This window comes from Pimephales promelas, chromosome 21, assembly GCF_988280905.1.
Source record: "Pimephales promelas chromosome 21, fPimPro1.hap1.1, whole genome shotgun sequence".
Lineage (NCBI taxonomy): Eukaryota > Metazoa > Chordata > Actinopteri > Cypriniformes > Leuciscidae > Pimephales > Pimephales promelas.
In genome coordinates, this window is record NC_142789.1 from 5,218,873 (window position 1) to 5,239,376 (window position 20,504).

The 20,504-nt window shown below is 36.8% G+C and overlaps 1 protein-coding gene across 1 annotated transcript in view; it reads left to right on the plus strand.

The window, feature by feature from the left end:
* Positions 1–20,504, plus strand: part of atg7 (ATG7 autophagy related 7 homolog (S. cerevisiae)) — a 99,388-nt gene that overhangs the window by 39,783 nt on the left and 39,101 nt on the right. Inside the window, exons 14-18 of the mRNA XM_089125170.1 lie at positions 1,536–1,689; positions 6,827–6,903; positions 7,750–7,865; positions 10,685–10,760; positions 18,011–18,091. Coding sequence (XP_088981296.1) covers positions 1,536–1,689; positions 6,827–6,903; positions 7,750–7,865; positions 10,685–10,760; positions 18,011–18,091 — 504 coding nt within the window. The remainder of the gene's footprint in view (positions 1–1,535; positions 1,690–6,826; positions 6,904–7,749; positions 7,866–10,684; positions 10,761–18,010; positions 18,092–20,504) is intronic.

Here is a 20,504-nt window from a genome sequence, read left to right on the forward strand (position 1 = left end):
GTCACGCAATAGAGATTTTTTTCTTGATTTAAAATACATTGACCATCTAATGAGAATGTTGTCACTCACCTAGACTGGAATGATGGAATGGAAAATGACGATATAAACACTATCATTCAAACGTTTGTGGTCTGTAATTTTTCTTTTTTTAAAGAAATGAATACTTTTATTCAGCAAGGATGCATTAAATTGATCAAAAGGGACAATAAAGACATTCATGATGTTCTAAAGATTCTTTTACAAATAAATGTTGTTCTTTTGAGGATTCTATTCATCAAAGAATTCTGAAAATGTACAAAAGTTTTTACAAAACAATTTGAAACTGTGTTCAACATTAATAATAATCATAAATGTTTCTTGAGCATCAAATCATCATATTAGAGTGGTTTCTGAAGGATCATGTGACACTGAAGACTGGAGTAATGGTGCTGAAAATTCAGCTTTGATCACGTGAATAAATTACACTTTACTATATATTCACATTTTGATCAAATAATGCAGTCTTGGTGAGCATAAAGCCTAGTTCACACTACATGATTTTAAAATGTCGGGCTGAACTGTGCAGTTCACACTACATGACTTGCTCTCAGTGAAATCATGAGTGTTCAAGTTGTTTAGCTGTTCACACCACACAACACAACGTGATTGATCCACAACAGGAGGTAACTCACTACACGAGTTAACAACGCACTACATAGAGATACAACCACGATCGGATGATAAGAGCATATCATTTGTGACTCAATGAGAGCTGTTTCAGTACTATAGTACGGTCTAAATCCTGAAAATAATCAAACAAATAACGAGTTGACATCAACACGATTCTATCTGGTCTAGAAACCATGTTTTGTCACGAAAAACCACGCAATAAAACGAACCAGAAATGACGCGAAACTGCAGAGAAGAACACAACACGCGAATATGGACGTCAGACAGAAACTAGTGCTGCACACTGTTTGCTCGACGATCTGCTCTGAGAAAAAAAAATGCAGAAAAGAAAAAGTAAGATTTACCTGGTGTCCTCAACCCATGCGTTGCTATGATTGGCTGTACTCATGACATCACTGAGATTGAGTCGCGCGACTGCTCGAGATATCTAGCATGCTAGATATTTTTCTGAGCTCGGTGACCTGTCTGCGAGCTGTCTGCGAGCTGTCTTTGGTGCGTTGTTGGCTCTTTCACACTAACGGATTGGCGAGCGTTAATCGTCCGCTAATCGCCCGCGATTTGCACGTGATAACACCCTGACTTGTCGGCGACTCAACGATTTGCAAATCGGGCTTAAATCGGGCTTAAAATCACGTAGTGTGAACTAGGCTTATGAGACTTCTTTCAAAACATTATACAAACTTACAAACCTCACACTTTTGAACAGTAGTGTAAGGAAAAAGTAATTTAATTATATTAATAGTTATTAGGAAAAATAGTAGTACAGGTGCTAGCTCAAAAAGTCTGAGAGCAAATCCAAAGTAAATGGGTTTACTTTTGGATTTTTTCCAATCTGTGAAGCTGCTAATATGTGTGTGTCTCTGCAGTTGATAGTCAACGCTGCTCTGGGATTCGACACGTTTGTGGTGATGAGACACGGCCTAAAGAAACCCAAAGAGCCACAGTCTGAGGAGTCCAGCCCCATGTCTGCTTCTTCCAGCTCCTCGTGTTCCTCAACGCCAGCATCCACTCTCACTCCAGGTGCGTTATGTCATCTGAAAGATGAATAAATAATCTTTCCATTGATGTATGGTTTGTATTTGTATTTGTAAATCTGGGGGTGCAAAAAAAATCTAAACATTGAGAAAATTCCTTTAAAGTTGTGCATTTATGTTGGCAATAGTGCTGCATTCACTCACAAAAATGCATGATTTACATATTTACGGTAGGAAATTTACTAAATATCTTCATGGAACATGATCTTTACTTAATATCATAATGATTTGACCCATACAATGTATTGTTGGCTATTGCCACAAATATACCCACATTTAATATAGGTGGTTCCATGAATATGCAAATGAGCCCCACCTCCACTCACTCACTCACTCACTCAACTCACAGATCCACTGATCACATGTGATCTGATCCTTTGTGACGTCAGAAACAACAGCGATTTCAAACCGTGTTTTTGAGACTGTATTTGGTTCACTGCAGTTTTAATCAAAAAATACTCATTAATGCTGTCAAACTATGAATTTAAACACGTTTTGTCTTAAAGCATATTAAAAACACCACATAGACACATAAACATCATTAAACGCTGGATTTTCACCACAAGATGACCATATTTTTAAAATGACATCTAAGAATATAAGAACCATTTCAAATATACAGGCATCTAGCTATCTATTTTTCAAAATGAGAATTAAATAATTAAATAATAAATAGAACATTATTTGCCTATTATCAAATTAAGTACTAATTTGTTCATATTATTCCAAGCATATAGCATTTTGTTTACAGCAGGCGGTCAAGCATATATCGCCTGCTGATCACGTGAGCAGTGCATTCCCGGGTTCGTGGGATTATAAAACTCCCCCCTCCACCTTTAATAAATCTCCATCCGTATGCACAGGTTTTCTCACTGAGGTGCCATTCTAATTCATTTTTACAGACATCCACATGAGAAACAATTACCATCTGAATAGGACTGTATTTTTAGTAAGCGGTAATAACCCTGGTCTACAGTAAACCTCAAAGTCCTCATAGTTAAGACAGAGATGCATGTGCTCAATAAAAACCTGAGAATATCATGGAATTGAAGAACAAATGAATCTTATGTTGCTTATGTTCTGTGTCACTGCATGAGAGCCGTGTTTTAAGACTGTGTCAAGCTACAGCTTGTAAAACCAAGACCCCTGCATTCAGTTCTGTTATTTCTCACTCCGTCGATCTGGAACACAGGAGCACATCTGTGTGACGGCTCGTGACTCAGTGTGTGTTTCTGATGCCAGTGAGTGTGTAAGGTGTGTTTTCAGCAGGTGAAAAATCTTGAAAATGCAACTTTAGCCTGAATTGGCATGATCATATCTGTGATAATTACCTTTGGGTCATGATTACTTGCTTTTTCCATGTTTTTTTTTTTTTTATTAACATTCATTTACAGTCATTTTTATTAATAGTTTGGTTCTGTTAGGTACTGCATGCAACTAATTTGGTGCATTTATCACGTTGTATAGAGTCTACAATATTTCTTATGTAATACCAACTCAAAAGAAATCTGTAAAATGTTGTGTATGTTTGTTCATGCCAAGAATGGATTGTACTGATATGTGTTGCTCAGTTTTGTAGGAGGCTTATGTTATAAATGTTAATAAGTAGGGATGCACGATTTATCGGCCACCATATCGGATTCGGTTGATATGTGCTTATTTTTAATGTTGTCATTATATACAGTACTTGATTGGAAAATGTGGCCGATATAATAAAGACGATGAATAATTTATTATTTCCTTTAGCTGAGACCCTTCAGATGCGACTGATGGTTTTGAATCACTTGAAATATGTTGGAATAACTTCAAAAAAGGGAAATACAGTAAAGTACAGCACAAGTCTGTCACATCGACTACATACAATTATGAGAACATCATTATAATTGTGACTTGGGACATGGATTTTAATGGTGAGACTTGTGTTTTTGTAATCAGGCTCACAAAAATTATAAAAAAAAAATTTGGGTTTAGATTTATCGGCCAATATATCGGTTATCGGCTTTCAAATATACATAATTATCGGTTAGGGATGCACGATTTATCGGCCACCATATCGGATTCGGTTGATATGTTTGTTTGATATATGACTTGTTTTTGTAATCAGGCTCACAAAAATTATTTAAAAAATTTGGATTTAGATTTATCGGCCAATATATCGGTTATCGGCTTTCAAATATACATAATTATCGGTTAGGGATGCACGATTTATCGGCCACCATATCGGATTCGGTTGATATATGTTTGTTTGATACATGACTTGTTTTTGTAATCAGGCTCACAAAAAATAATAAAAAAATGTGGATTTAGATTTATCGGCCAATATATCGGTTATCGGCTTTCAAATATACATAATTATCGGTTAGGGATGCACGATTTATCGGCCACCATATCAGATTCGGTTGAAATACGTTTGTTTGATGCATGACTTATTTTTGTAATCAGGCTCACAAAAATTATAAAAAAAATTTGGATTTAGATTTATCGGCCAATATATCGGTTATCGGCTTTCAAATATACAGAATTATCGGTTATCTTTATCAGACAAAAATGTGTGCATCCCTATTAAAAATGCTTCTAAACATAGTTATTTTTAGTTACATTTTAATGTTCAGGCACAACTGGTAAAAAGCTTTCAAGTATATTTATACTGTAACCAGTGGTGGAAAGAGTACTGAAAAAACATACTCAAGTAAAAGTACCATTACATTCCAAAAAATGTAGTGTGAGTAGAGTAAAAAGTACTTGTCCAAAAAACTACTTGAGTAAGAGTAAAAAAGTAGCTTATTTAAAAGTACTCAAGAGTAGTGAGTATTGAGTACTGAGGTGCGGATTCTAACCCTTATAATAAACACTGTGCACTACAATTTATAAATTAAAAAAAATGCACATACTGGAATTCACATTTGTTCTTTGTAAGAAAGATTGAAGAATATCTATCATCCATCTTTTTAAAATGCATCAAATCAGTACACTCATCACCATTTAAATCATATTATTTGGGGGGAAAAGCATTTAAAATTAGGCAAAAAGCCACTGGGCCTGAGCATGTTATAACTGTGCAAAGAATTCAAAAACCTTTAGAAACTCATATGATAGTTCAGCATTACACACCAAGAGATGGGTTAAATAAAATAAAAAAAATACCCAATTTCTCTCCAAAACGGTACCAATGTTAGTGTTTTGATAAATGAGAATCACTAATATTATCATATTACCTCAACTAATGCACTGAAAAAGGCTAAGATAGTGAGCTAACACTAATTACACACTTTTATTCCATGCTATTAAATATGTTACAATTTAAACGTAAATGCATTGTTCTAGAAGGGTGGCATCATCCCTTACATTTTACAAGGCTACATTTACTCACATTGTAATGCTGATAATATAATTTGTAAGGAAAATCGTGCATTAAATAGGGAAGTTATATCCAGGAAACTTCTACAAAAGAAACAAACACACTTTGTCTGTTTTATCAGCAGCATGCATCCAAAAAAAAAAAAAAAAAGTTCAACATGAAAAATGTTTTTGTGCAAGTGCACTTTCCAAATGAAGACGGATCATATAATGGATCCATCAAAAAACGCTGTTTATTAACGAGCTGTGCTAATTTCTTATTAAGTAATGCAGTTCAAGTTAACGACATGGTGCACTGATTCTGAATCTGGCGGCATGGCGAGCGCGAGACGCGGCAGTGCACAGATCGTGACGTGCGTCTCTCTATAATGTGATTGTGAAGTAAATGGGAGCGGGAATTCACCGCATTATGAACTCGTCTCGCAATACCCCCAACCTCAGACCAAATGTTAGGCCATGTAGACAGGCCAGCCTATAAATATCATATTAAGCAGAAATGTGCAATGTACCTTAGCATAGAAGAAGACGCTGATATCTGGATTGAATCGATGCGTGATGAATGCACATCCACAGCAGTCACGAGTAACAGCAGGAATAGGCGGTACGTTTTCTATGCTTAATTTGAATTGATGACAGTCACGAGACCGATTACTCGATCCAATCACGTTGATGGATAAAAAATTAAAACAAGCATGTAACGAGTAACGGCCACAAACAGAAGGAAAATAGCGGAGAAAAAGTACCGATACATCACTTAAAATGTACTCAAGTAAAAGTAAAATTACACAATTTTAAACTTACTCAAAAAAGTACAATTTCTGAAAAAAACTACTTAATTACAGTAACGTGAGTATTTGTAATTCGTTACTTTACACCCCTGACTGTAACAGAGACACATGGTTACAAAAAGTGTAACCAAAGTGTTTTATTACAACTGTCATAGTAAAACACTGTTATTTAATTGCAACGTAGGCTCGCAAACACATCCAATCCTGCAATGTTGATTGAAAATTAACATTTCTTCTATGAATAAAATTAGGCATGCGCCGATATGATATTTACATATTTATCGGCTGATACCGATAATTCTTTATATTTGAAAGCCGATAACCGCTATATTGGCCGATAAATCTAAATCCAAAATTGTTTGTTGTCTATTTGTTTTGAGAGCCTGATTACAAAAACACAAATTTCAACATTTAAACTCTATGTCCCAAACACATAATTATAATTATCTTCTCATTATAATTGTATGTAGCCGATATGACAGACTTGTGTTGCACTTTACTGTATTTTCCTTTTTGAAGTGATTCCGATCATATTTCAAGCGATTCAAAACCATCATGTTGAACAGTCGCATCTAAAGGAAATAATACTTTATTTATCAGCTTTAATACATCGGCCACATTTGCTAATCGGGCCGATAATGATCACATTAAAAATGAACATATATCGGCCGATACCGATATGGTGTCCGATATATTGTAAAACTGTCATCTAATGACAAAAAATTCAAACTGACTTCCATCTTCCAGAAAGATTCAAACATTTATTTTGCTTTTGGAGATGTTTGTACACTAATAAGTGCAATACGAGACATGATCACATGTTCAAATCTATTCATTCGCAGGATTGGTTCACAGCCTTCACTGATCAGGATTCATAGAGTTTCATTGGTCAGCTTGTATAGGGATGCTGTATTCTGAGATTCTGAGGTGTGTTCTTGTTATTCTGCTATTAATACATCTACTTGTATTAATTCTCAGGAGCGTCTCTATTCTCCAACATACCCGGACACCGCCTCGGCTGCTACTTCTGTAATGATGTGGTCGCCCCCGGAGATGTGAGTTTTAATCAATTACTTTCATATCCGTAGGGAAATTATTTTTTTCTCTGGACATGTATTTTATTAAATTCTAGCTCAAACCAGTCAATCATATGCTTAAAGTGCCTTGAATTCAATGGACACTCTTAGCTGGAAATCATAACCTGAAGCAAAATATGATTGAAAATGATCTCCAAACTGAATAATAGGGGCTTTCGCACCGGAGGAACCTTTCCATAGTTCCTGGAACTATTGGCAGAAGAACGATTTTAGTTCTTGGAACTCATTTACTCCTCCTTACAGTGACGTTATTCGCTAATTGGCCGAACGCACACGAAACACCAGCACCCGCCATCATTTAAAAAGCAGTGTAAACGCAGATTATAGCCTATATATTTACTTCAGAAACTAACTCTACGAACATGTAAAACAGAGATTGAACTCTTAACCTTTATGCTGAGGAGAAAACCCAACACAACCGAGAAAAACATGATTATGTGTTTCTCCTCAGCAACACTGGACATTCATTACTGTCTACTATCTAATGATGTATTAGACAGGACTGTTAGACAGATCATTAACTAATGAACACAGAGAACGCAAGCACTGTGTGGCTTAGGTTTCGCTTTAGAACCGTCAGTTCTCGGGAAACCACCCTGGCGGCGAGTTCCTAGAACTACCCGGTGCAAAAGCCATAATGAAAAGGTTTGGTTTCCATGATTTGTGGTTTCGGCTGTCGTTTAACCCTTGCTAGTGAACTGTTCTCCCCTCATTAGTTAACTGTTCTCCCCTCATTAGTGAACTATTCTCCCTTCAATAGTGAACTATTCTGCCCTCAGTAGTGAACTGTTCTCCCCTCATTAGTCCACCAGAGACAGGACTCTAGACCAGCAGTGTACAGTGAGCCGCCCGGGTCTGGCCATGATCGCTGGAGCTCTTGCTGTGGAGCTGATGGTGTCTGTTCTCCAGCACCCAGAGGGGTACGTGCCATTCATTCACTTCAACTACTGTAAATCATATATGTCTATATATGTATATATATTTTACAGCTAGTCATTTTTCTATGCCATTTAGTGAGTACTGTGTTTACACTGCGAGTTCCATCATGAAGTAGATTCCAAATACACAGACGATGAGCTTAGTTAAAGAGGTCTTAATCTTGATATTGTTCTGGGGCTCTACTAGAACAAGTTTTTTATGGAAGCTTGTTATAAAAAAGTGAAAAGTTATTTCACAATTCTGAATTTTACCTCAGAATTGCGTGATATAAAGTCGCAATTGTGTGTTATAAAGATTTTAGAGTTTATATCTCTGAGAAAGGATGTCAGAACTTGCAATTCTGACTTTATAACATGCAATTGAGAGATATAAGTCGATATAAAGTCGGAACTGCGAGAAAAAAAGTCGATAGGACTTTATAATAAGGTTCATTAGAAAAAATGAGTTAATGCATTAACTGACATGAATTAACCACAAGCAATACATTTGTTACAATATTTATAAAGTTAATGTTAGTTCATAAAAATCCAGCTGTTCATTCTTTGTTCATGTTAACTAAGGTAGTTAACTAATGAACCTTACCAAAAAGTCAGAATTGTGAGATTTATACTCGTAATTGTGAGATAAAAAAGTCGCAATTATCTATTAAACTGTTTTATTCTTTGGCCGAAACAAGCTTCCACAGGTTTTCCTGCTTGAATGTTGATTATTTCCTCATATTCTCCATTGTTGTGGCTCCTCTCTTCCCAGTGTGTCAGTAACGCTCTGTTTACTTCCTGTCTCTATGAAGCCCCTCCTTCTGAAAAGCACACTGTGCTCTGATTGGTCGGCTGGACCAGTGTGTTGTGATTGGTGGAGCACTTTGAGCGTGTTTGGGATTGGAAATTTGTCCTACTTGAGCTATCGTTTAAGTACCAATCTTCGGCAAAGTTTGTGAATCTGATTTTTTTGTTTTCAAGGCCCTGGAAAGTTCTTGAAAATAAACATGCATAGATACAGGTCCTTGAAAGTACTTGAATTTAAGTTTTCTGGAAAAAAAAAATCCATATTATTCTCTCTGGTCCGCTAATGTGTTATTTCGCCAACACTTTGTGGCCTATGCACACTAGCTTGCTTGATTTGCGTTAGCTACGCGTATTTACACGTTAAGTCCAATGGTTAAGTCAAGTCCCATATTAGACATTCTCTAGTCAAGTGTTTCCCACGTAAGGCACTTCGTTGTACGTTGCCATGACGTTCACATGAGCATGAAACTACTACGATGGTACCTTAACATTTCACAGACACACCGTGAAACATTGCAAAAATAGGCTGAAACCACCGAAATGTGATGCGTGGAAAATGCAAGTTTCAAGATATTTAGCTCACCAAAGAAGAATACAGAGAATTTTTCTTTTTTTTTGTCCCTTATTTAAATGTAAAATGATGCGTTCCGAATCAAATAAATCCGAGACACGATTTGTCCATAGACAGTGGATTTGTCCCGTAACTTACATAGACTCAGGTCCCAGTCATTTATTTGGTGGTTAATGCATATTTGCATCTTTTTTCTTTTTTCATAGCGACAGAGTCTAGAGAACATGCGCTGTAAACAGGCATAATGGAGTTTTTTTTTTTTTTAAACCATGTCTTCTCATTCTCATGTTTTATTGTTGAGCTGTCAAGTTGTCATGTTGACATAATCAGTTCCAGGACCTTGACACATTTTTTATTTTATATAATATTTATTTAATCATTATTTTTGTATAGGATTAGGATGTACCAAATATTTTTCGGTTTAATGCAAAACATAAATATGACAAATGGAACATCAGATCTCTGCCAAAAAAATGCCAAAAAAAAATCTTTTTGCCTAGTTGTTTGACAGATGAAAACTGTAACAAGGTACCTTACATACATTATTTAACCTTGCTCTCACTTGAATTGTCCCCACATTAAGTCCTTGAATGTTATGGACTTGGAAATTCATTGAAAGGTCCTTTAATTTGATGTTAACCAAGGTGTGGGAACGATGAATAACATAAAATCAATAAATAGAGCAAAATCACGCAAATTGTATTTTGTAATTTTGTAACTCACTGTCGTTTAGAAAACTACTCTCATCCAAATAGGCCGCATTTTCAAACCCTACAAAAATATGGAATAGCACTTACGCTGTAATGTCATATTTGTAGTGCAGAAAAAGCCTGTATATTGCTTTTTATGTATTTCCAGATGAATGAGAGAGTATAGAAAGCTTTTATTCATGTTTACTATCCAAGGGAGACTTTAAAATGCAGGGTCCGTTCCTATCAGTGCTCTAGATAGTGCTGGCATGCAGTCAGTCTCTCTTCAGATGCATTACGCCATCATAGAGCCGGGAGAAAAGCCTTCAGATGTGGAGCAATAGATGATAAGAGATCCACTTCTGCTTTCAGGAACCACATTAAAGTCAAAGAGAATTAATAATGTGGGGGATTTTAAAATACATTTTCTTGATATGCGCTCTGGCACAGCAGGACACTCTGATTGGTTCTGATCTTTCGTCTAACTCTGGATTTGAAAACGGTGTTTTCGTTTAGAAACCCTTCCGTTCACACTAGCGTTTTTAAGTGTTTCCGTGCGGATGAGAAACTTTTGGAAAACGCCTGAAACGCTAAACTCCCCTTTGTTGGGCATGTGTAAACCCTCACAGAAGCTCACTGAGATGATACAGACAGAACTATAAATAAAGTTATTGTGCAATTCTTGCCCCCACCACACACACACACACACACACTAACAGAAAGTCTCTAAGCATAAATCTGTGTTTTTCTGCCAGAGGTTACGCAGTTGCCAGTAGCAGCGATGACCGGATGAATGAACCACCAACATCACTGGGTCTCGTCCCACATCAGGTCAGTCATAGATATATATATATATATGTATATATATATTATAAAAATATATGTTTATATGAAAATTTTGCCCGATACCGAAAACCGATATTTCTTATATTTGAAAGCCGATAACCGATATATTGGCTGATATATCTAAATCCAAGTTTTTTCTATATTTTTTGAGAGCCTGATTACAAAAACACAAGTCTCACCATTAAAATCCATGTCCCAAACACACAATAATAATTTTATGTAGCCGATATGACAGACTTGTATAATTGCGACCGCAAAATATTGACCGCGATACTGAACAGCCACTAATATACCATACATCCTTTTCCAAAAATGGAAACACACCCTATAGATATTTTGATTTCTTTTACCATGTGACATCACAGAATAGAATTTTCTGCAACATTTCATGCCTTTTTTTCAGGCTTCCAAAAAGTCAAACCAAAGTCACACACAGAGGAAATAATAGTGTACAAATATAGATCTAAATTACTTATTTTCTAAATAATAACATCTTCACCAGAGGTCGAGGCAAGCGTGTTAGTTCTGCTCTTCTCCTCACTGTTGTCACTGGATTGCCATTGAAGAATGAAACTGTACAATGACAGCAGCAAGTCCGTGGGCTAATCTTTCATGAGAGTGTTTATTGAAGGCAGTGTGTGTCTCATCTCCACCCGCTTGGGGTCGTTCACAGTTTTATGAGTGTCTGGAGGCAGGGAGGAGGAGGAGAAGCAGGGAAGGGTAAATTGGGGGTGAAGAGATAGCGTTTAGACTCACTCTTGACCTGCAACTCTCGTCTGAGGATTCAGTGTGACGTCACTTTCACACGCGTGAACAGAATTGAAAGGGTCATATTCTGTTCTTTTTATATATTTTTTTCTCTCCGAGTTAATTATAATGTCCGTCAAGGGGGGTTTTGTTGAAAAAACATGACTACTGAGCCTTTAAGTTATCATTGAACACGCATGTAAAAAGGAGATATTTAGTAGAAAGTTCACACTGCTCTTTTCCATGCAGTGATAGTGGATATGGACTGGGGTTATTATAGTTAATCATAAAGTAACACTGATGGGGACGGGGGTTATCAAGCTCCAGAAATAACCAAACAAATCCTGATTTCTGAAGTAATTTGGCAGCTTTTTTGTCACCATTTGCTTCTCTTTTCCCATGTCAGATCCCATTCACTTTTACACATTGTGTGTCACACCAAATACATATAGCGAGGCCCTTTCTTGTGTTCATTTCTCAGGGAATGGATCTGATAAACATCTTCATCGTGGATGTATTGTAATGCCACTTTGGCTAAAAGCATCGCTCAAGTGCATACATGCATGTATTTGAACAGGCAGTTTTGCCATTGTAGCTTTAAATGGAAACATTAAGATTGTCGACTTTACTCATGTTATTCCAAACTTGTATGACCCTCTTCCTTGTGTGGAACATACAATATTTTGAGAATGAATTAGGGCTGCACGTTTTCAAGTTTTTCATTAACCGTTAACCGAGGCCCTTATCGGTTAATACTCGGTTAACCATAGTGTGCGCGCCGGAACCTCGAGATAATTTTTAACACCTTTAATAACTGGTTGGACCCCATATGAAACTAAATTAATTTATAGAAATAAAACGCAGTGGTAAGTTCAGAGCAATTAAAGTAGGCGCGTTTCCATCACCCTTCAAACTGAAATTGCCAATTGAAAATACGCACATTGGCAACACGTCCATTTCGCAAAAACTCTGTGTCCGCAAATAATAATAATCATCATCATTATTGCAACATTTTATAGGCTGCATATGTAGAAGACGCTTTTATCCAAAAAAGGAACAAACCACAATTTAAACACAATATTTTGACGCATATCCAGTGTGTGTGCTTAGTGTGGAGGCTGCGAGTCGCCCATGTGAACATGCAGTTTCATTGCAGTTCTTTCAGTGGAAAGAACTTAAAATACTCTTTCATTTCTGGTCATACAGAAAATAATAATACATTATTCGCAAATACATTTATTTGCGTAAACTCACAATAACAAGAAAACGTTGTGCTTTAACAAACAGGCACGCTTCATGATCTCCGTGAACTGAAGCGCGAGAACTGAAACAGCCACCGCATTCGAATTTGTTCGTTTTAAATTTGTCTGAGTAGACTAAAGCTTTAAATGTCCAATTTAAAACGAACAAATTCGAATCAAAAGCCAATATCTTCTGACTATGTAATTATGTAGCCTATCTAATTATGTATTTCTCTCTAAAGGTGCATCCGGGGATGGAGATTTGTTTTTATCAGAAACTGATTTAGAAAACAATAGTTTATTAATAAACAATTAATGCCTTGTTATTTTATATTATTTTATTATCAGACACATTTATTATATCTTATAAATCATCCATAAATCCCCTTTCTGTAGGCTGTTACGGCTCTTCACATTCAGCACTGCGGGGAAAATATAATTTCCAGGTTCTAATTTGGCCTCAGAAAACCAGTAAAATCTTTTTTTTTTCCATATTCATTTTTCAAAAATTTTAAATGTTTAAAGGAGCAAAAAAATCAAACAAATATCTGAAAATTCGTCGATATATAGCCTATATATTTTTGCGCAGCATTTGACGTAGTCCTAAAGTTCAAATGAACATTTTGGTGTTCAACTCCGCGTTTTACAAAATACAACCGTTTATTTTTCGTTTTGCAATTAGGCCTACAGATTAAATAAGGGGAAACGAATGAACACAAAAGTACACTGACCGTTTGGACGTATACGAGGCAGAGTTCTTTTTTAAAATTCATAAAAGATACAAGGAATAGCCTACTAGACAAAACCTCAAAGAAATGCCACAATCAAGACCGCGGAGCAGAAATGAGGGAGAAACACACAGAAACTCTGTGACTTTCCCTGCCATTAATGCTTGGATGACACACCACGACTCCTTCCATAAATAATAATAATGTCTAGTGCGGTGGCTGTGAAATACCAACGTCCGTTGCCATCATTTTTGGAATGGCTTATCGCGAAAGGAAAAAAAAAGTTTTAGTCGCATAACACCGTTAATAGAAACGCTGTCATTTCACAATATTTTTTTAACGACAATCAGAAAAAAAACGCAAAAGTTTTGTGCAAATATGTATTGACGCCACTTAACCGAGCAAAAAGGTTTCACTCGGTTATGCAATTTTAAACGGTTAATCGGTTAACCGGTTAACCATGGACACACCTAGAATGAATGGATGATGACTTCATGATTTGGGTGAATTATCCCTTTGAGACTTCAGTATTTTAATGAGCTCTGCTGTGATTGGCTCAACGCTGTGTAGGTATTGCTGATGGGAGGTCATATGTTAATGAGCTCATGGTTGTGATGTCCTCGCCATGATTTTTTAATTAGATGTGTTTGCCGTTTAGTTAAAAAAAAGCAGTGTATGACGGAGGAATTTATGTTATAGATGGGATTGAAGAACTGATTCTGATTCCACTTAATAATTGCAATTTCCACTTTTAATACATCTTTCTTACTCAAAAAGAATTGATTATGAATCTGTACAAATATTGAAACATTCTTAAATCACGATACATTTACTGGAGAAGCAAATTGACTGAAGATATTAAGTCTTGTTTACTAAAAAATGTTTTAAAATCAAATAAGTTTTTGCTTAAAATAATAACAAATATCTGCCCATGAGGTCAATGTTTTCCTTTAGAATGAAGTTATCTTATTTTAAGTATAAATTCACTTCAGTCATTGTTCTTCTCCAGTAAATGTGTCTTGATTTAAGAATGATTCGATATTTGTGCTGGAAGACAAGACAGAAACACTGTTCCTATTCCTCGAGGATAACGAGAAATATAAAATAATATTTGTTGCAGTGCAAATCATCATTTAAAATATATTTTACAAGAAGATAGTATTACAGTCTTACTAATTAAAAATCTCATGTTTAAGTCAATGTGTTACTTGCGGTTTCATTGTAATTATTTCTTCTCCACCATTCAACACCATTTTTTTCAGTGTATGATTTTATTTTTAAAGACACCATTGACAACTTGCACTCACATTTATGATGCATTTTACATGCAGTTGTTTATATTGTTGCATTTTCCAATTTTACAGTCTCGCTATAATTCATAAAGTGGCACAGCAGGACCCCCTGCCTGTGTGCTGAAGCTTAGCCACACACACACACACACACAGGGGGCTAATGACGCAGCTACAGACGTTAAAGAGGTTATGATCTCCTACAGCGTGAATATTTCCTCCTCAAGAACTCATAATTTATACGCGACTCCTTACGAATTAATCAGGAAAGCTCTCTTGACTGACTCGGTATCATCACAGCAGCAGACACTGGTGAACCGGACTCGTGCCACGACCGGGTCATTATAATCCCTGACCTTATGAATTGATCTGGATAGGCTGTAGTGTTTTGATGGTTTCTGCATTAATGTTGCATGACGACGTTGGGGGACGAGTCTTGCTGGCTCACGCTGACCCCTGCTGGATGTCTCAGGAACTGCAGCAGATCTGCTCTGAAGTGTTAGGTTTTAATAACCAGGAGATCTGTGATGGTCTAGTGGGAGTGTGTGTTGTCTCTGGACTGTGTGTGTAATGAAGCTTTATCAAGGAACGTTTGGGTATTTCGATGGTGTTGTGAAGCCCCATTCATGGATACAACATCCCAATCCACACTCTCATTTAGAATTTTAGCGTCAGTAAAAGTGTTTTTTTTTTTTTTTTTTTTTTTTTTTTTTTTATCAATCAAAGATGCATTGAATTGATCAAAAGTGACAGGAAAGGCATTTAAAATTGTGTACATCATGTTTCCACAAAATATGAACTGCTTTCAACAAATGTTTCTTGAGCATCAGATCATCATATTAGAGTGATTTCTGAAGGATCATGTGACACTGAAAACTGGAGAAATGATGCTAAAAATTCAGCTTTGATCACAGGAATAAATTATACTTTACTATATATTCACAGAGAAAACTGCTGATTTATACTGTAATAGTATTTCACTGTTTTTAATATTCCACTGTTTTTATTTTTGATCAAATTAATATGAAGCTTGTTTCTGCCACAGAATAAAACATTTTAAAATATAATTTTTATATCTCCCATTTCTGATTTTATAAGACATTTGAGACTTTATATAGATTTAGACTATTTATAGTCAAAATTGAGTGAAATAAAGTGAAAATTGTGTGAAATAAAGTGAAAATTTAGTGAAAAAGTCCAAATTGAGTGAAATTAAGTCAAAATTGAGTGAAAAAGTCAAAAGTGAGTGCAATTAAGTCTAAATTGACATCACAATCAAACAAAGTCTTTTCAGTCACAGACATGATTTGATTGTAAAGTATGCATCTTTCTTTACAGTAAATGACTCTTGCTTTCATATTTTGTTGCGATGACATTCAGACATGTTTAATATGGTTGAGCTCATGCTCAAACTTCATTTCCCTGATATTTCTTCCCTCCAATTTGATTTAAAAAATCGTAATTACATTTGAACAGAAAGACATTTGAGGAATTTCTAAATATGAATCCGTCTTATTTTGTGGATTTGACACCATGAATGTGGATTTACATCAAAGTGTCTTGAGCTGGAGCGCATGGATTCATGGGTAATGCGTAATTACTTTCTTCAATTCTTTCTTTAATTCGCTTTCAATTAAGATAGTAACTCCCGAGACTGTGAGGAGTGTGTGACTGTGACCAAACACACACCACTCATTTATTCCACCGCCAGAAAACACTGAGCTTTCATCAAAACCACCAATAATCGCTTACATTTACTTACAGAAAGGGTTTATCCAAATATATAGTAGAGTAAAAATATTGTAAAGTGGAAAAAAATTATAGAAAAATAATACAGAAAATGCATTTGTATTATAAAAAAAATTATTATAAATAAATACACACACACATGCCTAAAAATATAGCATAGTACAATAAATAAATATGTAAAACAAATAAAATCCATTTTTTATAATAAATATGTATATATATATACAATAAATATGATAAATATAGTGGAAATTAATTTAAAAACACAGATCAAATATATAGTATTATATAGGATATTTAAAATTAAACCGTATTATACAGGATATTTAATATTAAACAGTATTACTGTATATAGGATATTTAAAATTTAACCGTATTATATAGGATAAGAAAGGCTTGCTTGATTAGCATTGCATTATTAATATACTTTATTCTCATGAAATTACCTGAGATGAACCGTGTATTGTCACAGTAAGACGTTTTATATACCATGCTACAACTGTGTCTGGATTGGAAAGTGTGTGTGGTGCAAGAGAGTATATTTCGTTTTGATTTTAAGAATGATTTTGTGTTTAAAGAGGAGCGAACAGCCAATCACGCGCTGAGGAACAGAGCAATTGAGATTCACCTCTCTCTTCTGCCCAATATTACGAGGAAAAAAAATATATTAAGAATTTAAATAAATTTAATTTACACGGCAAGAAGAAAATAGCTGTCTATGAAAGAGCACAACTAAAAGAAAAGGTTTTGCTATATCAGTGCCAGTAAAAGTTGCCAGTTCATACAGTTGATAAAGGTATAGTATAGAGAGAATTGAACATTCAAGCTCACATGTAGGCATTTTATAGCTTTATCTATTGATTCTAAAGTGTATTTATATAACCTTTATATTTATTCATTTAATATGTGCATAATAATTGATCAGCTAAAATTGCACGTGTGTGATTAATTAACGGTATAATAATGACATAAGTAATATCTGAATCATACAAATTATTATTCTGAATAAGCATTAGTAAAAGCCAGAAGATTTTGTCTTTATCGCATCAGACATGTGACACTGACCCGGCCCAGGTCAGCCGTTCAGCATTAGTTACTATGGCGATGAACATGCTAAAAGTCAAACCATTTTCATTGGGCCTAAAACCCAGGGTTAGCGCAAACTAAACTGAAACATATCATACTTGAATATATAATTACACTGACACCTTTAAGTGTAACCTAAATTTTATTTGGTTCGAATTTATTTTAAGCTGAAGTAGCTTAAATATGTACTTTCTAAAGAGTTAGGGTTTGGTTTAGAGTCATTTACATGTAATTATGCAAGATTTACTTACTGTTATTATTAGTATAGATAATGTGCAACGTGTTACCTGTTACTTCCTGCTGTTCTTACTAACATACACCAGGTGGCGCTAGAGATAGAGGAATATTTTCTTTACTTATTGTGTGTTGCTTAAAAACATTTGTTGTCTTTTCAGATTCGAGGATTCCTGGCAAGATTTGATAACGTCCTCCCTGCGAGTTTGGCGTTTGACAAATGCACCGCATGCTCAACAGTAGTAAGTGAAGTGCTTTATTAAAATAACACTTTATTAAAAATGTCACACAGTGCCAGGGTCAATCATTGACTAAAAAACAGGTTTTGTTATTAAAATGCAGTAATTTATAAACAAATACTATGGTTGTGTAAGGAGTGTCAGAGTCTAGTGGTATTTCAAGCATGCTTGTCCTCCAGATATTTGAAGTGTCTGTAGATGTGTGTGTTAGAGAGGCCGTGTGTGTTGAATTAAGCTTCTTGTTGATGTCACAGTCGCATGCGAGTAATTAGGGCTGAAATGAAGTGATTTTTCCCAGCGGTCATGCTGTTGCCGATGGGTTCGCGTCTCATAAATCTCTTCTGCATGTGTGGATGTGGTTTTTCACTCGCCCTCGCTCTTATTTAGTGTTTTCAGAGCCACTCCTTCCTCCCAAACACACACTGGTACGTGAATACAGTGAGTCTGAAGCCGTAACTCTTCCCTTCCCCCTCTTCACTCACTTTCTCCCAACTTCTCTCTCTCTCCCTCTCTCACTCTCTTTCTATTTTCTTTGCACTGTAAAGACATAAAAAGCCTCGTAAAATGTCTCAGATCTTTACACTTTGATGCAAGACTGTGTGAGGTCATTGTCGAGGGGTTCTTATCCATGTCTTTTACAAAAATAGTCTTTTACAAAAAAAATCTAAAAATATACATCTTCAGTGTTAAAATTATTTATTAAGGGTTGGTAAATTATGTTTAACTTGTTTCTTTAAGCTTCCAAACAAAAAGTCTGTTAGACCTCCGTTCATCTTTAGGAACACAGCTTAAGATATTTTAGATTTAGTCCGAGAGCTTTCTGTCCCTCCGTTGAAAATGTATGTACGGTATATACTGTCCTTGTCCAGAAAGGAAATAGAGACATCATCAATCTAGTCCATGTGACATCAGTGGGTTAGTTAGAATGTTTTGAAGCATCAAAAAAATACATTTTGGTCTTAAAATAACAAAAACTACGACTTTATTCAGCATTGTATTGTCTTCCGGTTCTGTTGCGAATCCGCATTCACGAGTCCGCTGTGTCCGGGTATTCGGGTTCAAATAAATATGGTTGGGCAAAAAAATGCAAGTCTTCCTCTGTGTTGAAATCCTTAGGCATGTTTGCAAAGATTATTTTGTTTACAGCGTGCGTCTCCCTCCGACTGTGAATGAAGCTTGGGTGCACCAGATAACACGTCAGCAGCGTCTTATGTCATCAGCGTCACTGAACATGGCTTGACAACAGAACTTTTACACCCCCTCCACCAAACTTTACGCTTGGCACAATGCAGTCAGGCAAGTACCGTTCTCCTGGCAACCAACAAATCCAGACTCGTCCATCGGATTGGCAGACGGAGAAGTGTGATTTGTCACTCTAGAGAACACGTCCCCACTGCTCTAGAGTCCAGTGCTTTACTCCACTGCACCCCACGCTTTACACCACTGCACCCCACGCTTTACTCCACTGCACCCCACGCTTTACAGTATACCACTGCATCCCACGCTTTACTCCACTGCACCCCACGCTTTACACCACTGCCCCCCACGCTTTACTCCACTGCACCCCACGCTTTACACCACTGCCCCCCACGCTTTACTCCACTGCACCCCACGCTTTCCACCACTGCCCCCACGCTTTACTCCACTGCACCCCACGCTTTACAGTATACCACTGCATCCCACGCTTTACACCACTGCATCTCACGCTTTACACCACTGCTTCGCAAGCTTTACTCCACTGCACCCCACGCTTTACTCCACTGCACCCCACGCTTTACAGTATACCACTGCATCCCACGCTTTACTCCACTGCACCCCACGCTTTACACCACTGCCCCCCACGCTTTACTCCACTGCACCCCACGCTTTACACCACTGCCCCCCACGCTTTACTCCACTGCACCCCACGCTTTCCACCACTGCCCCCACGCTTTACTCCACTGCACCCCACGCTTTACAGTATACCACTGCATCCCACGCTTTACACCACTGCATCTCACGCTTTACACCACTGCACCGCAAGCTTTACTCCACTGCACCCCATGCTTTACACCACTGCACCCCACACTTTACACCACTGCTTCGCAAGCTTTACACCACTGCACCCCACGCTTTACACCACTGCACCCCACGCTTTACACCACTGTTTCGCAAGCTTTACACCACTGCACCCCACGCTTTACACCACTGCTTCGCAAGCTTTACACCACTGCACCCCACGCTTTACTCCACTGCACCCCACGCTTTACACCACTGCACCCCACACTTTACACCACTGCTTCGCAAGCTTTACACCGCTGCACCCCACGCTTTACACCACTGCACCGCAAGCTTTACGCCACTGCACCCCACACTTTACACCACTGCTTCGCAAGCTTTACACCACTGCACCCCACGCTTTACACCACTGCACCCA